Genomic DNA, 15,430 nt, shown 5'->3' on the forward strand with positions numbered 1-15,430 from the left:
TATGGAATGGAATGAAATGGTCCATTTAACTAAATCTTTCCACTACCACAAAAAAAGAATCTCTTCCCTTCTTTGTCCTAGGTAGCCCCAAAACAAAATCCATAGATATGTCTACCCATGGCTCACTAGGGACAGGCAAGGGTGTATACAACCCATATGGTAAGACCTTAGATTTGGCTTGCTTACATGTAATGCACCTACTACTTATACGAGTGACGTCTCGTCTCATCCTAGGCCAAAAAAATGTTCATGCAAGATTTCTAAGATCTTTCTGACACCAAAATGTCCCATTAAGCCATCACCATGTGCCTCACACACTAAAAATTCACTCATGGAACAGCTTGGCTCACAACTTACCTCCTTAAACAGAAAACCATCACATTTGTAAAACTTACCAAATGCCGCATTATCACACGCCATATACATATCAGAAAAATCAGCGTCACTGGCTTACACATCTTTGAAAAATTCAAAAGCGATCATTTTAGCAGTCATAGAATTGAGCACATACCTTCATGACAGAGCATCAGCAACAATGTTCTCCTTACCTTGCTTGTAGCGGATGACATAAAGGAAGGTCTCAATGTATTCCATCCATCTAGCATGCCTCTTATTTAATTTACCTTGACCCTTGAGATGCTTCAATGATTCATGATCGGTGCGGATTACAAACTCCTTAGGCCAAAGATAGTGTTGCCACATCTCTAGAGCGCGAACAAGGGCATAAAGTTCTTTGTCATAAGTAGGATAATTCAGGGCCTCCCCACTAAGTTTCTCACTGAAGTAGGCTATGGGACACTTATCCTGCAACAACACGGCTCCAATCCCTATTCCTGAGGCATCACATTCAATCTCCAAAGTTTTGTTAAAGTCAGGTAAGTCTAACACAAGTGCAGAACATAACCGTTCTTTAATAGTAGCGAATGCATTTACTTTTTCAATGCCCCAACGAAACCCAACATTCTTTTTAATTATTTCAGTGAGTGGTGCAACAAGGGTGCTAAAATCCTTAACGAAATGCCTATAGAAGCTAGCCAAACTATTAAAACTTCTTACCTCAGTGATGCCTATAGGCGTCGGCCAATCCATGATGGCCTTGATCTTCTCCTTATAAACTTCTATACCTTTTGTACTCACAACGTAACCAAGAAAAACAACTTTTTCCATGCAAAAGGTACATTTCTTAATATTTGTATACAATGTTTCACAATGCAACACATCAAACACACACCTCAAATGCCCAATATGCTCATCTAGGTTTTGACTATATACTAGGATATCATCAAAGTAAACAACCACAAATTTGCCTATGAACGCACGGAATACTTGGTTCATTAATCTCATGAAAGTACTAGGCGCATTTGAAAGTCCAAATGGCATAACTAGCCATTCAAAGAAACCATATTTGGTCTTGAAGGTAGTTTTCCATTCATCACCTTCTTTCATTCTAATCTGCTGGTATCCACTCTTAAGATCTATTTTACTAAAGATACACGAGTCATGCAATTCATCGAGCATATCATCTAATAGAGGAATAGGGTGACGATACTTTACAGTGATATTGTTGACCACTTGGCAATCGGCACACATCTTCCAAGTCCCATCCTTCTTGGGTACTAATAGCACCGGTACTGTACATGGACTCATGCTTTCTCTCACATGCCCCTTACTCATCAAATCTTCTACTTGCTTCTGAAGCTCCTTGCTTTCCTCTGGATTACTCTTATAGGCTGGTTGGTTTGGAATAACAGCCCCGGGTACAAAATCAATCTGCTGCTCAATGCCTCTAAGGAGTGGTAACCCACTTGGCATCCCTCTGGAAATATATCTTCGAATTCCTGCAACAAGGAAACAACCACACTAGGAAGAGATGGGTTAGTTTCATCAATATAAAGATAGGATTCTTTGTAAACAAGAAGAATCATTGTCTGATCTGTGAAGAAAGCCTTATTAACCTCACTCTCCCTGGCATAAAGACTCAACTGTGTCTTCTCCTTTTCCTTTGCAGGTGCTCTCCTGCGTTTCTCTCGTGGCTCCGTTCTCTTTTCTGCATTCTCAGCCAGCTCTCTATTTTTCTCTTCTCTTGGTTGGTCTTCTCGGATTTCAACCGTTCCCTTTTGAGTTAGCTTAATCTCAGTTTTCAGCTTTAGTTGGTCCTCATAGACCTATTTAGGGGTCAAAGGGGCAAGCTTGATTGTCTTTCCATCCTTTATAAAGTTGTACTGATTCTTAAATCCGTCATGAGTCACCTTCCTATCATACTGCCACGGTCTCCCCAACAGAATATGGCCAGCTTGCATAGGGACTACATCACAAAGCACCTCGTCACTATACCGACCAATAGTAAAGAATACCAAGACCTGGTTAGTGACCTTGACCTCCCCACAATCATTCAACCACTGCAATTCATAAGGTCTAGGGTGCTTCAGTAAAGGTAAGTTGAGCTTCTCAACCAGAGTGGTACTGGCTACATTGGTGCAACTCCCCCCATCTATAATCATAATACCTTGTTACTCACAAAACATCTGGTATGAAATATGTTCTCTCTCTGGTGTTCCGAGTCATCGAATTTAATTTGCGTGTTGAGAGCACCTAGTAGCAAGACTCTGACCTCAACAGGATATTCCACTCCATCATCATCCTGACTAGTATCACCCAAGGTGGGCTTCTCACCAACATCATCCTCACTCTCCGTTGACACTCCCCATTGTCACGCATAACCATCACCCATATGTTTGCCTAAACATTTAAAACATTTAATATCTCTATGTCTCGAGGGTTGGAAATCGACTTTGGGTTTGCTCTTACTAGTTCCCTCATCCTTTCCTATAGGTAGTTTGGGATTCCCTTTTACTGCAGCCCTATCAGTTCTATCCCAATTTTGTTTCCAGAGAATACTTGATCAAGCGGTGAAAATAAACTTCCAAAGATATGCTGGGTGCTAGCTGATGATTCCTAGAAATCAGATGGTTGTGCCAGAAATCAGATTGCCATTAATTTAAGATGAGCCAATGAGGAAGATGACGGAGAGCTTTCAGCAATAGCAACTTTAGCAAAAAAAAATTCATGCCAGCAGAGAGCTTTCCAAAAAATTAACATACGGAAGATCAGTCGCTAGAACTAGTACGTCACTGTATTCAAAGACGAGCTTAAGTGGTATAGCGCAAAGAGGAACCAAGGCCAATAGGACTGATCTCGCCCTATTTGCCTTCGTAAAGCAGCTTGGCCTTGCCGTATGAGGACGCAACGTCTTCTGAGATGACGCTAAGTACTAGATGGGCTAGATGACAGAGATAACAGAGAGAAAACAAAAACTGCATGGGAAAATCCTCCCGTGAGATCTACAGATGAATAAGCATCACCATCTGTTCTCAGAACGTAAACGCCAAGATTTAGCCTCAACGCCAACTTCTCGAGAGGAAACTGACCTTTGATCTCTTAGTTCTTCGAGATGAAATTGGATCCGTTTTGATGGCGACAAGTTCTGGTTTCCCGTCAGTGGAACCATGATCTCAACATTTACAGGAATCACAGTAAGGTGTGAATTTCTTCTGGGAAGAGTGCCCTCACAATCCTTTGGTCAAACGGCATGTGGAGCTAGTGTTGTGTATAACTAAGAGAGAGAATGCAAAAATATGAATGACGCTCCCGCTTGCATGACTGGACAAGATTAGACGAAGGGGGCGGAAAAAATATCATGCTAAGAATATGAAAAAAAAAAAAAGGAGATGACGCAGAGACAAGCACCCAAAAGAAATTGAATTCTAAACACCAAAACTTTAAGTCCTGAAAATCAATTATCTAATACCATGTTGATTTTAAAGACTTCAAGGATTTAACTCATGAAGAAAAAGAGAGAGGGACTCATTGGGAGAAAACCAGAGGAAGAAGAGGTTATCGACTTATTTCCTAACCCTTCCCCTGAAGTTCAATTTATAGATTAATCAAACTATAATGTTACAATTATGCCCCTAGAACTTAACCTAATTACATCAATCATGATTGTCCAAATTTACATAAATCAAGGGAAGATAAATCAATTACATTAATTGTTGAATTTATGGAAAAGAGAAATACTTCATGACTTATTATAATCAGAGTACATGAACCTATATTTATAATAGAGGAAGGTAGTAGAGTCCAACTACAATTAAACTATCTTTGTCCCAATTACACCCAAACTCTAACACTTAAAGATAAGTCCTCCCATAATTAAATAACCCACAATAAATAGAAAATTAACCTGACTAAAATTCTTTTAAACTAAAACTCTTATGTGGCATGTGATCATGATATGGAGGCCAGCTCGTGGCTATCTTTGTGGCTCCCACTTGATCTTCCAACTTATTTGATAAAGATGTGATCTCGTGGTTATCATGGTGGGTCCCACTCCTTATGGGTTTGGGCCCATCTTACACCACTCTTAGGTGTGTGGGCCTTCCTTGGTCATGTGGGTTTGGGCCCATCTTCCAATACATGCTCTACTTTAGATATGTGGGTCTTCGTTGGTCGTGTGGGCTGGAGCCCATCTTCCAACAGTCCCCCTCAAGCTGGGGGTGAGAGAACATCATGAACTCCCAACTTGCTGCAAATGATGTATAGAATCTTGTTGTATAAAATGGCAATCTTCCTTCCAACACTCCCTCTCACGTTGGTGCTCTCGTTCATGAGGCCCAATTGGCATAATATAAGTGAGAGTAAAATTACTTCAAGACGTATGACATTGCTCCATAATCCAGTCAAATAACTCATGTTGAATGTTCGACACACTCCTATCTTCTATACGTAGTACCACTCCTATTAATGTAGGTAGTGGGTCTATATGCTGTTCAGAAGTGTAATTAAAAAACTCCTCCATCACTATGTCCCTCCACAGGACAACGACTCTCAAGTGGTAGAAGTAATAAATGTCAATTCATGGGGGTATTACATAGAGTTAGTAATAAACTCTTCCATCACGGTGAAATAACATAGATATCCTTACGGGTAGTGGATGTAGTAATAAGCTCCTCCGTCACGGTGATGTAACATATACTAGGCCACCTCTTCTTCAATAATAATGTCTCATCCAAAGAGACATAATAGTTGCAGCTGAAATGGGTTTAGTCCCATATAACACGACCATCTTCCAACACATATAACACAAACCAAAATAATAAACCTTGTAAAATGACCCATGAAATAGTCTGATATAAAAATTTCTTCTTAGATGCTCAAGCTTCAGTTGTGCTCCCCCTTTCATGAATATTTTGGTCACATAAAACTTATCCACAATATATGGAATAAAATACATCTTTCTTGTACTTCTTCTACTTCTCCCCCCTCAAGCTGGGAGGTAATGGAAGTGATCCCAGCTTGAACCAAATATCATAGATGTAGCAATAAGCCCTCAAACCAGGGATAAGTGAGATATTTTTCTGATATAGCAACTCAAAAAGTGACGCAAAATTATGGGCTTAAATTCGGATTTTTCAATGCAACAGAATACCAGCATGATGTTTGATTCTTCTAATGCGAATATATCTTTAAATAAAAATCAAATTGACATGAAATTTTCTCCTTTTGAAACTAGACTTAAATGCCCTTCATCAAAGTCAACTCATAGAACCTGCACTGATACCATGTTGAATTTATGGAAAAAAGAAACACTTCATTGACTTATTATAATCAAAGTACATGAACCTATATTTATAGCAGAGGGAGGTAGTAAAGTCCAAATACAATAAAACTACATTTGTCCCAATTACACCCAAACTCTAACACTTAAAGATGAGTCCTAGCATAATTAAATAACCCACAATAAATAAAAGATTAACCTGACTAAAACTCCTTTAAACTGAAACTCTTATGTGGCACGTTATCATGATAAGGATGCCAGCTCGTGGCTATCTTTGCGGGTCCCACTTGATCTTCCAACTTATGTGATAAGGATGTTATCTCGTGGTTATTATGGAGGGTCCCACTCCTTATGGGCTTGGGCCCATCCTACACCACGCTTAGGTATGTAGACCTTCATTGGTCATGTGGGCTTGGACCCATCTTCTAATACAAGCTCTACCTTAGATATGTGGGCCTTCCTTGGTCATGTGGCCCATCTTCCAACAGCTAGGAAGATTTGCCAAATCTTCCAACTCATGAGATAAGGATTCTAGGTCGTGTGATGACTCATCATACCACCTCACGTGATCATGGTGGGTCCATATCTTATGGGATTGGGCCCATCTTCCAACACTCTTGGATATGTGGGTCTTCCTTGGTCGTGTGGGCTTGGGCCCATCTTCCAATAATTCTTAGTTCGACCCTGGAAAAGTGTTGCCACCGTGCAAATATCCTTCACAAGAAAAGAAGAATGTAAAAATTCAATGGAAGTATGATTAGATTGAAAAAACTGAGAGAAAGAAATGAAATTCTTTTGCATTGTAGGAACACAAATAATATTATTTAAGGAAAAAGTGCGGGAGGATGTAGAGAGAGATTTAGAACTGGTATGTTCAATAAGGAGACTCGTGCAATTACTAGTCACAATGTTCTCATTGTTATCATAAGGAGTGTGATTAAAGAGATTACTCAAGTCAAATATATCATGGTGAGATGTGCCACTATCTAGGAGCTAGGTGGAATCAGCAGAAGAGGTGGTGGTTGCAAGATATCATCATGGTTGGCATTTTTTTGAAGGGCATGGTTGCAATTGATCTGGGCAAGGAGCTGGCGGTGGTGAAAATTGTGGATACATCTGACAACAAATAGTACACTATAGAACAATGTTTCCTTGTGCACGTCACCACTGCAAATCTTCAGAGTAGGTCCGGGTTTAGGGTCAACCATCAGCTATGAGCACATACTTGGATGAAAAAGAAAGAATAAGTTTCTTTTGAAAAGATGGAAGACCGTCGAAGTAGTTTTTTTCACACATGTGAGATTCACATGTGTGGGGCTCACATGGATGGCATGCTTTAGCTTCTTCTCTGAGTCCTCGATTAATTGAAACTCAGAATAGAGGCCTATGATAGGAAGGAAGGTGGCAGTAGCAATGGTTGCTGCATCAGACGGCCCTCGGGGTCCCACAACGGAAGAGGTTTCTAGCAACGGCTGTGGCAAGCCTACAACTGCCATTGTGGTGGTTTTCCTCTGCTCGGCGATGGCAGAGAAGATGTTGATCATCATCGGTGGTTCGTAAATGGCATAGATGGCAGATCGATGGTGAAGGAGTGGTCGCCAGAGACTTTAGTTGATGTTTGCTACGAGTAATAGAGAAGTGAAAGAAAGAATCAGCTCAACATTACCTAATTTATGTCGATGATGACGTCGATGAAGTTAGAAATTTCTAGAGAGGTTCCAGTGAGTAGCAATGTTGCGCCTGCGGCTTTTAGATGTGTCGTCGAAGTTGAGAGAGGAACTATGAAGAGTCGATATTGGCCAAGGAGTTGCGGTCGTCATCAACACATTTTGGCAATTCAGACAACATAGAGAAGAAAGAAGTTGAGCATCATCTTCCTCTGTGTCCTTACTTCCAGTTAATGGCACATCAACCAGTGCTTCGAGCCCTACGCCCTCTGACCTCTGCAAGATCCATTCAAGACCTCGTACCTAACCCCACTCAACTTCCTCCCTCATTGATCGACCCACAACCATCATCCCTACCTAGTTCCTCCCATTCCCATGTTATTGTCACCAAATCCAAGAATAAGATTTACAAACCCAACCAAAAATTAAACCTCTCAACCCAACTTCACATGGTATCAGAGCAGGTACTCATGTGGGTCTCCACCCAAATTAGCCACATTTAGAGCAATAAAAGAGAACCTACAAGTGATGGGTAGTGTTAAAGAATAGTCCCACAAATTCGTGGGTAAAATAATCTTGAGTTTAAAGAGGCTTCCTAAGTTGGCAAGGCATTTTGGAATGTGCCTTGGACCCAACTTCACATGGTATCAGAGCAAATCGATCCCTCTACATCTGTCATCCTCCCAATTTTTTTTCCACTTCCACTTCCTCTTCACTTGTAAATCACTCTCTACCACACTCAGACGATTCACTCTTGATTTCCTCCGCCTTGCACTTCGCCGATATTGAGAAAAAAAACTCTTCGAGGACGATGTGTTCTCTTTGATTCCGTCCGCCCCAGCCGCTACCAGTGTCGTTGCTCTTCCACATCACTTCTTCGGATCATGCAATTCAGTCCACCCCAACCGATACCAGTGCCACTGCTCTTCCACATATCTTCTCTGGACAATGCGATTCCATCCACCCCAGTTGCTACCAGTACCACTGCTCATCCATCGAACGATGCAATTCCGTCTACCCTAGATGCTACAAGTACCGCTGCTCTTCCTCTGAATGATGTCATTTCATCCACCCCAACTGCTACTAGTGCCACTGCTCTTCCTCCTGACAATGTAATTCAGTCTGCCCCAGCCACTTCCAGTGTCACTGCTCATCGCATCTCTTCTCTGGATGATGCGACTTTGTCTACCCCAGCCGATACCAGTGCCGCTGCTCTTCCTTCACCAGACGATATGATTGCTTTCACCCCAGCCACTACCAGTGTCAATGTTCTTCCATCTCTTCACTAAATGATGCAATCCCGTCCACCCCAACCACTACCAGTGCCACTGCTCTTACACATCTCTTCACCGAAAGATGCAATTTCGTTCATCCTAGCTGCTACCAGTGTCACTACTCTTCCATTGGATGATGTGATTCCGTCTGCCCCAACCACTACTAGTTCAGCTGCTCTTCCACATCTCTTCACCAAACTATGCATTCTCTCTGACTCTGTCTGCCCCAACAACTATAAGTGTCACTACTCTTCTTGTCTTTTAGCTTCCGCGAACACACTTCCTCTTCTTGAAGACAAAGATTGGACTCTCCTCTCGGAAATCCATCTGTCAAACACCTAGCCAATACAACCCAAAAGACCGGTCTGTTAAATGCAAAAAGCCAAGTATCTAACCCATCAATGGACCAGGGGTGGACAGAACCTAACCCAGGTGGACTGGAACCACCTAGCTCTGACACCCACTGTTCCCGTTCCCTACAACTTCTGCCATGATTCGAAGGCGGAACGTGGTGCCCAACTCTGATATCATGTCAAACGCCTAGCCAATACAACCCAAAAGACCGGTCTGTTAAGTGCGGAAAGCTGAGTACCTAACTCATTAATGGACCAGGGGTGGACAGAACCTAACGCAGGTGGACCGGAACCACCTAGCTCTGATACCATCTTGAGGGAGCATCATAAGGGATAAACATAATCCCTTCAATTATCGGATAAGATCTCATTAGATTTATCCCATGTTGTATTTATGTTATCATGTAAAGTTTATCTTGTCTATTCTAAATTGCATAAATACCACCCTTACTCAATTGTAAAGGAGTGGTTCAGTTCAACATCTAAGATTGATCACATATAATTTATCACAATATGTGGAATGAAATACGTCTTTCTTGTACTTCTTCTACTTTCCCCTTAAATTGGAGATAATAAAAGACATAAAGATCCAACTTGGACAAAAGAAATATGTGAGAAAAAAATTAATCCTAACTGAATGACAAAGCTCCATACACAAGTAAAGTAATGTCAAAGTTTAAAAAACCTCCAGTCAATGTCAAAGGAGAAAAAGGACCAAATTAGGGCAAAAAAAAAGAGATTGCTCATTATTTAAGGAAAGCTTAGGATAAATCACCATTTTTTTGTGAATAAAAAGACTTCATTCATGTTGGATGTTGAGTGTATCCCTATTCTTTGCTCTAAAAGTGCTGAAAAATATTGAAAAAAATAAAAAAATAAAGTTTTATTTTGAACTCAAGGATGTATATAAAAATTATGGCAACTGTCATAATTCCAAATAAGAAGGAGACACTCATCAAATCAATAGATTAAAAAGAATGACAAGTCTAGTCACAAAAAAGAGATAAAATAACTTAGAATACCAATAAAAAAGATTCATGGTCTTATAGACTTGCACTATATAGTGTAAAAATAAATAAGACACATGCACAATAAAATTAAAAATTAACTCAAAAAGATAAAGGAAAAAATAATTTAAATTTTTGATTTCCCCATGCAACATACTTCGAGCATAACCTTTAATTCTTCTGATATTGATATCTCTCTCTTAAAATATCGAATTGAGAAACAATTTATTGAGTTAGAAAATAGACTCCCCGAGGTTTCGCTTGACATATAATTCTCTTTATAATTTATAGTACTTGATGGTACAAAATATCTAAAAAATAAAGTTTTGACTGTTGTACGTATCATTTCTACTGTGTAACTTTTATTGCTTTAGGTATCGATTTCTCTTTGTAGAAAATAAATTAATTTTTTTATTTTTAAAATTAAACTCACAAATCTCTTTCTATTTTAAATATATAACTTTTAATATATAAAGTATAGCATGAAGGTGAGAACTCCAATGAAAAAGGATGTTTGGAAAAAAAGAAGACAAAAGGGAAAAGAAAACTAAACTAAACTAATAGAGATGGTAGATAAGAAAAGAAATATATTGTCTCTATGGGTTGATCGAGTCAACACAGAACTTTCTCTTATACCATGTTGAAACTTTAGAGAGAAAATAATTGATTGACTGTTGTAATTACGTATATTGGTTCATTATTTATAATAGATAAAATACATGGAATGTAAGTTAAATTAAATTATCCATATCCCAATTACACATAAAGTATAACTCTTAAAAGAAAAGTCCTACACTGATTAAACAATTCTAACTAAATAAAAGTCTGATAGTACTAAACTTCCTCCATGGTTGAACCTAGGGGTGGCATCGAGCCGAGCCGAGCCCGAACCTGCCTATGTTCGAGTCGAGCTTGATTTAAATATTTCGAGCCGAGCTTCGAGCCGAGCTCGAGCCTCAACATACATTTCAAACTTTTCAAAACAATATATATCGAATAAAATATATATAAAATTATGCATACATTTTATATAAAATTGGGCATGACCTCTACATAAAATTGGGCATAACTTATATATATAATATGTGTATAAGATTGGGCATAACCTCTACTTAAAATTGAGCATAATCTATATATATAATACTTGTATAAAATTCGGCATGACCTTTACTTAAAATTGGGCATAATCAATATACATAATACCTGCATAAACACTCCATAAATTTGTTTATACATTCCATAAACACTTCATGAAATTGTTTATACACTCCATAAAATAATCTAAACACTCCATACACTGCATAACATTATAAATAAACTCCATACAATAATCAAACACAACAAAATTAAATAAAATATCACTATCAATTTACAATCACCCAAATAAAAACTATAAATTCTTTAAATAAAATCATATTACTATTACATACTTACTAGAAAATTACAAGAAATATTTAAATTTTTCTTAGGAAAATTAAATGGACCTCTTATTGCCTTTTCTAAGGAAATAAATAAAAATTAATAATTAATCTAATATATTATTATACTTATCGATAAAATTTTAATCACATAAAATGTCAAACACAAAATTACTATGAAAATTGCCTCATGCTCAAAGTATTATATCATCAACTGTCAAATACTTATTCGAAATTTTTCTATATGGTTTTCTAAACCATCTTGGCAAGAAAATCTTACTTGAAAAATTATAGGATTTTTTAAAAAGAATTTATAATTAGAAAAATATTTTGAAAAAATACGAGGCACTAATGGTCCCTATATTTCTATTAAAAATGTTTTTTCAACATTTATTGAAAAAACTAGTCTCTGGAAACGTATTTCTACTAAAATATTTTTTCAATTTATTTAAGAGCCATGAGGAAGGGACAAAGAGTTTTTTTTTTCCTTGTTTATGATCTCGCACGTAGGGGTGACTTTGAATAAATTATATATAAAATTATGCATACATTTTTAAAAAATATAATGATAGGGGAGGTTCAGGATTGAATTTCAATAATGGATTAAAATGCACCAATATTAATATTTTTTACACCAATTGTTGTCTAGCTTGTTTTGTAATTTTTGAATTTGGCCATAATTTATTATGGCCTCCTTAGTGCCCCTAGATAAAAATTTATATTCTAGGGAAAACTAAAAATATTTTTCCTATGATACATATTCCCAAAAAAACCTTTAAATAAAATCTTATTACTATTAGTGACTTATTAGAAAATTATAGGAAATATTTTAAAATTTTTTTAGGAAAGTTAAATGGACCTTTTATTGTCTCTTCTAGGGAAATAAATAAAAATTAATAATCAATCTAATATATTATTATACTTATCGATAAATTTTTAATTAAATAAAATATCAAACACAAAATTGCAATGAAAATTATTTCATGCTAAAAGTATTACAACATCAACTGTTAAATACTTATTCAAAAATTTTCTATACAGTTTTCTACCCCATCTTGGTACAAAAAATCTTACTTTGAAAATTATATGATTTTTAATAAAAAATTTCAATTAGAAAAGTGTTTAAAAAAAATGAGACACTAATAGTTTATAGAAAATTATTTCTATAAAATTTATTTTTAATTTTTTCCAGAGGAAAAAGTTTTTTTTTATTTTATGATATCGCACGTGTGAAATCGCGCGTGCGAGATCATTTTCTCGCGAGGAAGGGGGAGATTATTTCTCCCCTGTTTTGGTTTTCCGCCGAGACGACCCCGAGTGAAGGGGCTTACGGCGCCGGGGAGGATTTATCGTCGGAGATGATGGCCACGACGGAATCGGCGGCGACGGAAACAGAGGCGACGGCGAGGAGAGGAAGAAATCGAACGGACGGACACAGAGGCGGCCGGCGAGCAGCTGCGACGGCGGTATAGACGCCGGAGAACAGCTACGACGGCGGTAGAGGCGGCGACAACAACCGATGGGAGGGGTCGGTGGTGACGAGGGGGGAGGAAAATTTTTTCCCCCCCTCGCTCTCGCTCCCGCTCGCGATCCCGTACCGATTCATGCCGATCCGACTCATTTCGAGCCGGCTCGCGAGCCAACGAACCGAACCTAGCTTCGGTCGAGCTCGGCTCGTTAAGGTAAACGAGCCAATTTCGGTGTTCGAGCTCGGCTCGAGTTCGAAAAATGACGAATCGAACCGAGCCGATACCGAGCCGAACCGAGCCGGCTCGCGAACCGGCTCGGCTCGAAGCCAACCTTCCCATGAGAGTTAGGTAATACTCTTCCATATTTGTTCTTCAATAGAGACCTTCTCTCTAATAACAAAGGTAAGGAAAGATGGGTGCCCCTCCACAAAATTTATTTCAGAAAAAAAACTAAGGCCCAAGCCATGGAAATATGAAAAAGCACCATCGTCTCCTTTTATCCAAAAAAAAAAAAAAAAGAAGCTAAGGCCTTGTTAGTATTATATATATAATCCAAGAAAATCCTAAATTTCCATAATTCAAAATTCAAAACAAAATTAATGTCTTACTAACTAGGGAAATAAGGGTTTTATTTATATTATATAATAATAATAATTTAAATTATTTTTTTTGTTTTGTTTTATATATTTGTATAATTTAATTAAAAAACTAGGACAAACCTGGGGAGTACTAGCGTTGGCCCAGCGAGGGAGTGGAGGACTCAGGTGAGGGGCAGCTTACCTCTTTGAGACATCACCTCATCCATTGTGCACCTAACTGGAAATAACAAAAATACACTCCTATACAGAAATCTAATTTTAAGCATAGGTTAATTGGTGTTTACAAGTAGTGTTCTGTCACAAAGACCATGGAAGCAAACATTATTTGACAAGGAAATCCTGTCGTAACAACTTCGTGTCAACATTTAACCACGAACATATAACCGAGAAAAGAAGACAAAGCAATTAGTGATACGAAACCGAAAGTGATTGCTCACTGGATTGTGCCCTGCATGTTCACGACTACGACCTTCTGCAAATCCTCAAAGCTCCAATCTCTTCTCATCCCGCTGCTTCGAACGAGGCGCGGTGGATCAGCCCCCAAGGCGGCCGCAGCGTGCTCCTCCATTTTCGCGGTGGCGCTAGTCGCCAACTTCCGCAGAGTCTTCCGGGGACCCTTGGACGAAGAAGCACGAGAAGAGAAAGATGACCCCTGTCTGAGACGCTCTCGTGGCGCGCACCCGAGACTGCCGGATCGTTTCCCTGGGGTCTCGGAGCTCAGCCTCTCGAAAGGTTGATTGAGAGGCTCCAGGCCCAGGTAGGAATCGGTTCGCTGCAGTCCCTGGCACGTCAGGCACGACAGACTCATTCTCTCTCTCTCTCGCTCTCCTTTCTCTTTCTCTTTGTCCCTCTCTACTCACAAATCATAACACTACATGAACTATAAAATTACAGAGAGGAGGACAAGAGGGTGACGACAGAGACAAAGTCGGTGACCGACCTTGTTACGTTTGAAACTGGATAGGAAAGGAAATGGGTGAAAGAATAGACCGGGTTTGAGGATGACGATGCATGGAAAATCCTGGGAAAAGCCTATAAAGAGGTGGAGAAGGGAAGGCAATGGAGTTAGCCGCGACTATCTTCAATGGTAGTAGAAAGCTGAAAATTAATCTTGTGGAGACGAAACGACGATTTTCTGACCAAAGTAGTTTACGCCAACATTAAATCCCTAATATTAGCAAGAATAACAACTCTCCAGACTTTCATGGCAAGTTAGTTTGAAACAGATTGTCTGATTTGTCTAAATCCCGTGTGAGAGAAGATCACTGCATCTAATTAGTTGGGAGCTGCATTTTTCTCAACCAAACAGAGTGGTAAAGACAGACTTCACAGATAACTCTTCAAACATTTATATATAGGGAACAATTGTTAACATGCCTTTGCAATAGTCTTTCAAGGTAAGTGCCAATCTTACAATATTTTTAAAAAATGTGGCTCCATTAAGTGTGAGCGGCACAGAAGAAAAGGGGATAGGATAAGAGAATCAATTTTACCTGTTTACTCGATTTTAGTTTACTCTTTATGAATAGAATAAAAATAAAATAAGTCTTACCCTATTAGGCATTCAGATAACTTTACTTGCTTATCTATTTAAGATTGCAATTCATGGAACAAAAATAGGTAAAGTTATTTTATACACAATTAATTGATTACCCAGTTATATAGATGCAAGGGCAATTCCATAAGATATTAAATGCATGCCATGAGATATTATATGATTCTAATGTCTATTATTAGTTTTACTATGCATAAAGTGACATTGTTTTAGGTGTTTTGTATATGATTATGTATTTTTTATATTTATAGATGTTAGATTCTAGGGTTTAATTCATAGGAGTCTTAGTTTGAGGAGAAGAAAAAGGAAGGAAAAGAAAGGAGAAGAGAAGGTGAGAAGACAAAAGTCTAGGGGACAAGTTTGGAGAGAGCTCATGTGTGACTCTCCTCCCCCTCTCTTTCTTATATATATAAGTGAGGCTCAAATGCCCTAATACATATGAGAAGGAAAACCACTCTTAAGCTTTCAACT

The 15,430-nt window shown here is 38.6% G+C and overlaps 2 protein-coding genes across 2 annotated transcripts; one reads left to right on the forward strand and one right to left on the reverse strand.

Moving 5' to 3' along the window:
- The first annotated feature begins 8,168 nt into the window (after positions 1-8,168).
- LOC137947702 (uncharacterized) lies at positions 8,169-8,573 on the forward strand. The gene has a single exon (XM_068793478.1). The coding sequence runs from the start codon at positions 8,169-8,171 to the stop codon at positions 8,571-8,573; it is 405 nt and encodes a 134-aa protein (XP_068649579.1).
- Positions 8,574-13,837: 5,264 nt separating this feature from the next.
- Positions 13,838-14,212, reverse strand: LOC137947703 (uncharacterized). The gene has a single exon (XM_068793479.1). The coding sequence runs from the start codon at positions 14,210-14,212 to the stop codon at positions 13,838-13,840; it is 375 nt and encodes a 124-aa protein (XP_068649580.1).
- Positions 14,213-15,430: the final 1,218 nt, after the last annotated feature.

The sequence above is a fragment of the Aristolochia californica genome, unplaced genomic scaffold (assembly GCF_029961685.1).
Source record: "Aristolochia californica isolate CCGP_79_NKW_82.1479 unplaced genomic scaffold, dmAriCali1.0.hap1 SCAF_13, whole genome shotgun sequence".
Classification (NCBI taxonomy): domain Eukaryota; kingdom Viridiplantae; phylum Streptophyta; class Magnoliopsida; order Piperales; family Aristolochiaceae; genus Aristolochia; species Aristolochia californica.

Excerpts from the sequence above, each read along its gene's own strand:
- LOC137947702 (XM_068793478.1), top strand. The coding sequence starts at position 8,169 with ATGCAATTCAGTCCACCCCAACCGATACCAGTGCCACTGCTCTTCCAC.
- LOC137947703 (XM_068793479.1), bottom strand. The coding sequence starts at position 14,212 with ATGAGTCTGTCGTGCCTGACGTGCCAGGGACTGCAGCGAACCGATTCC.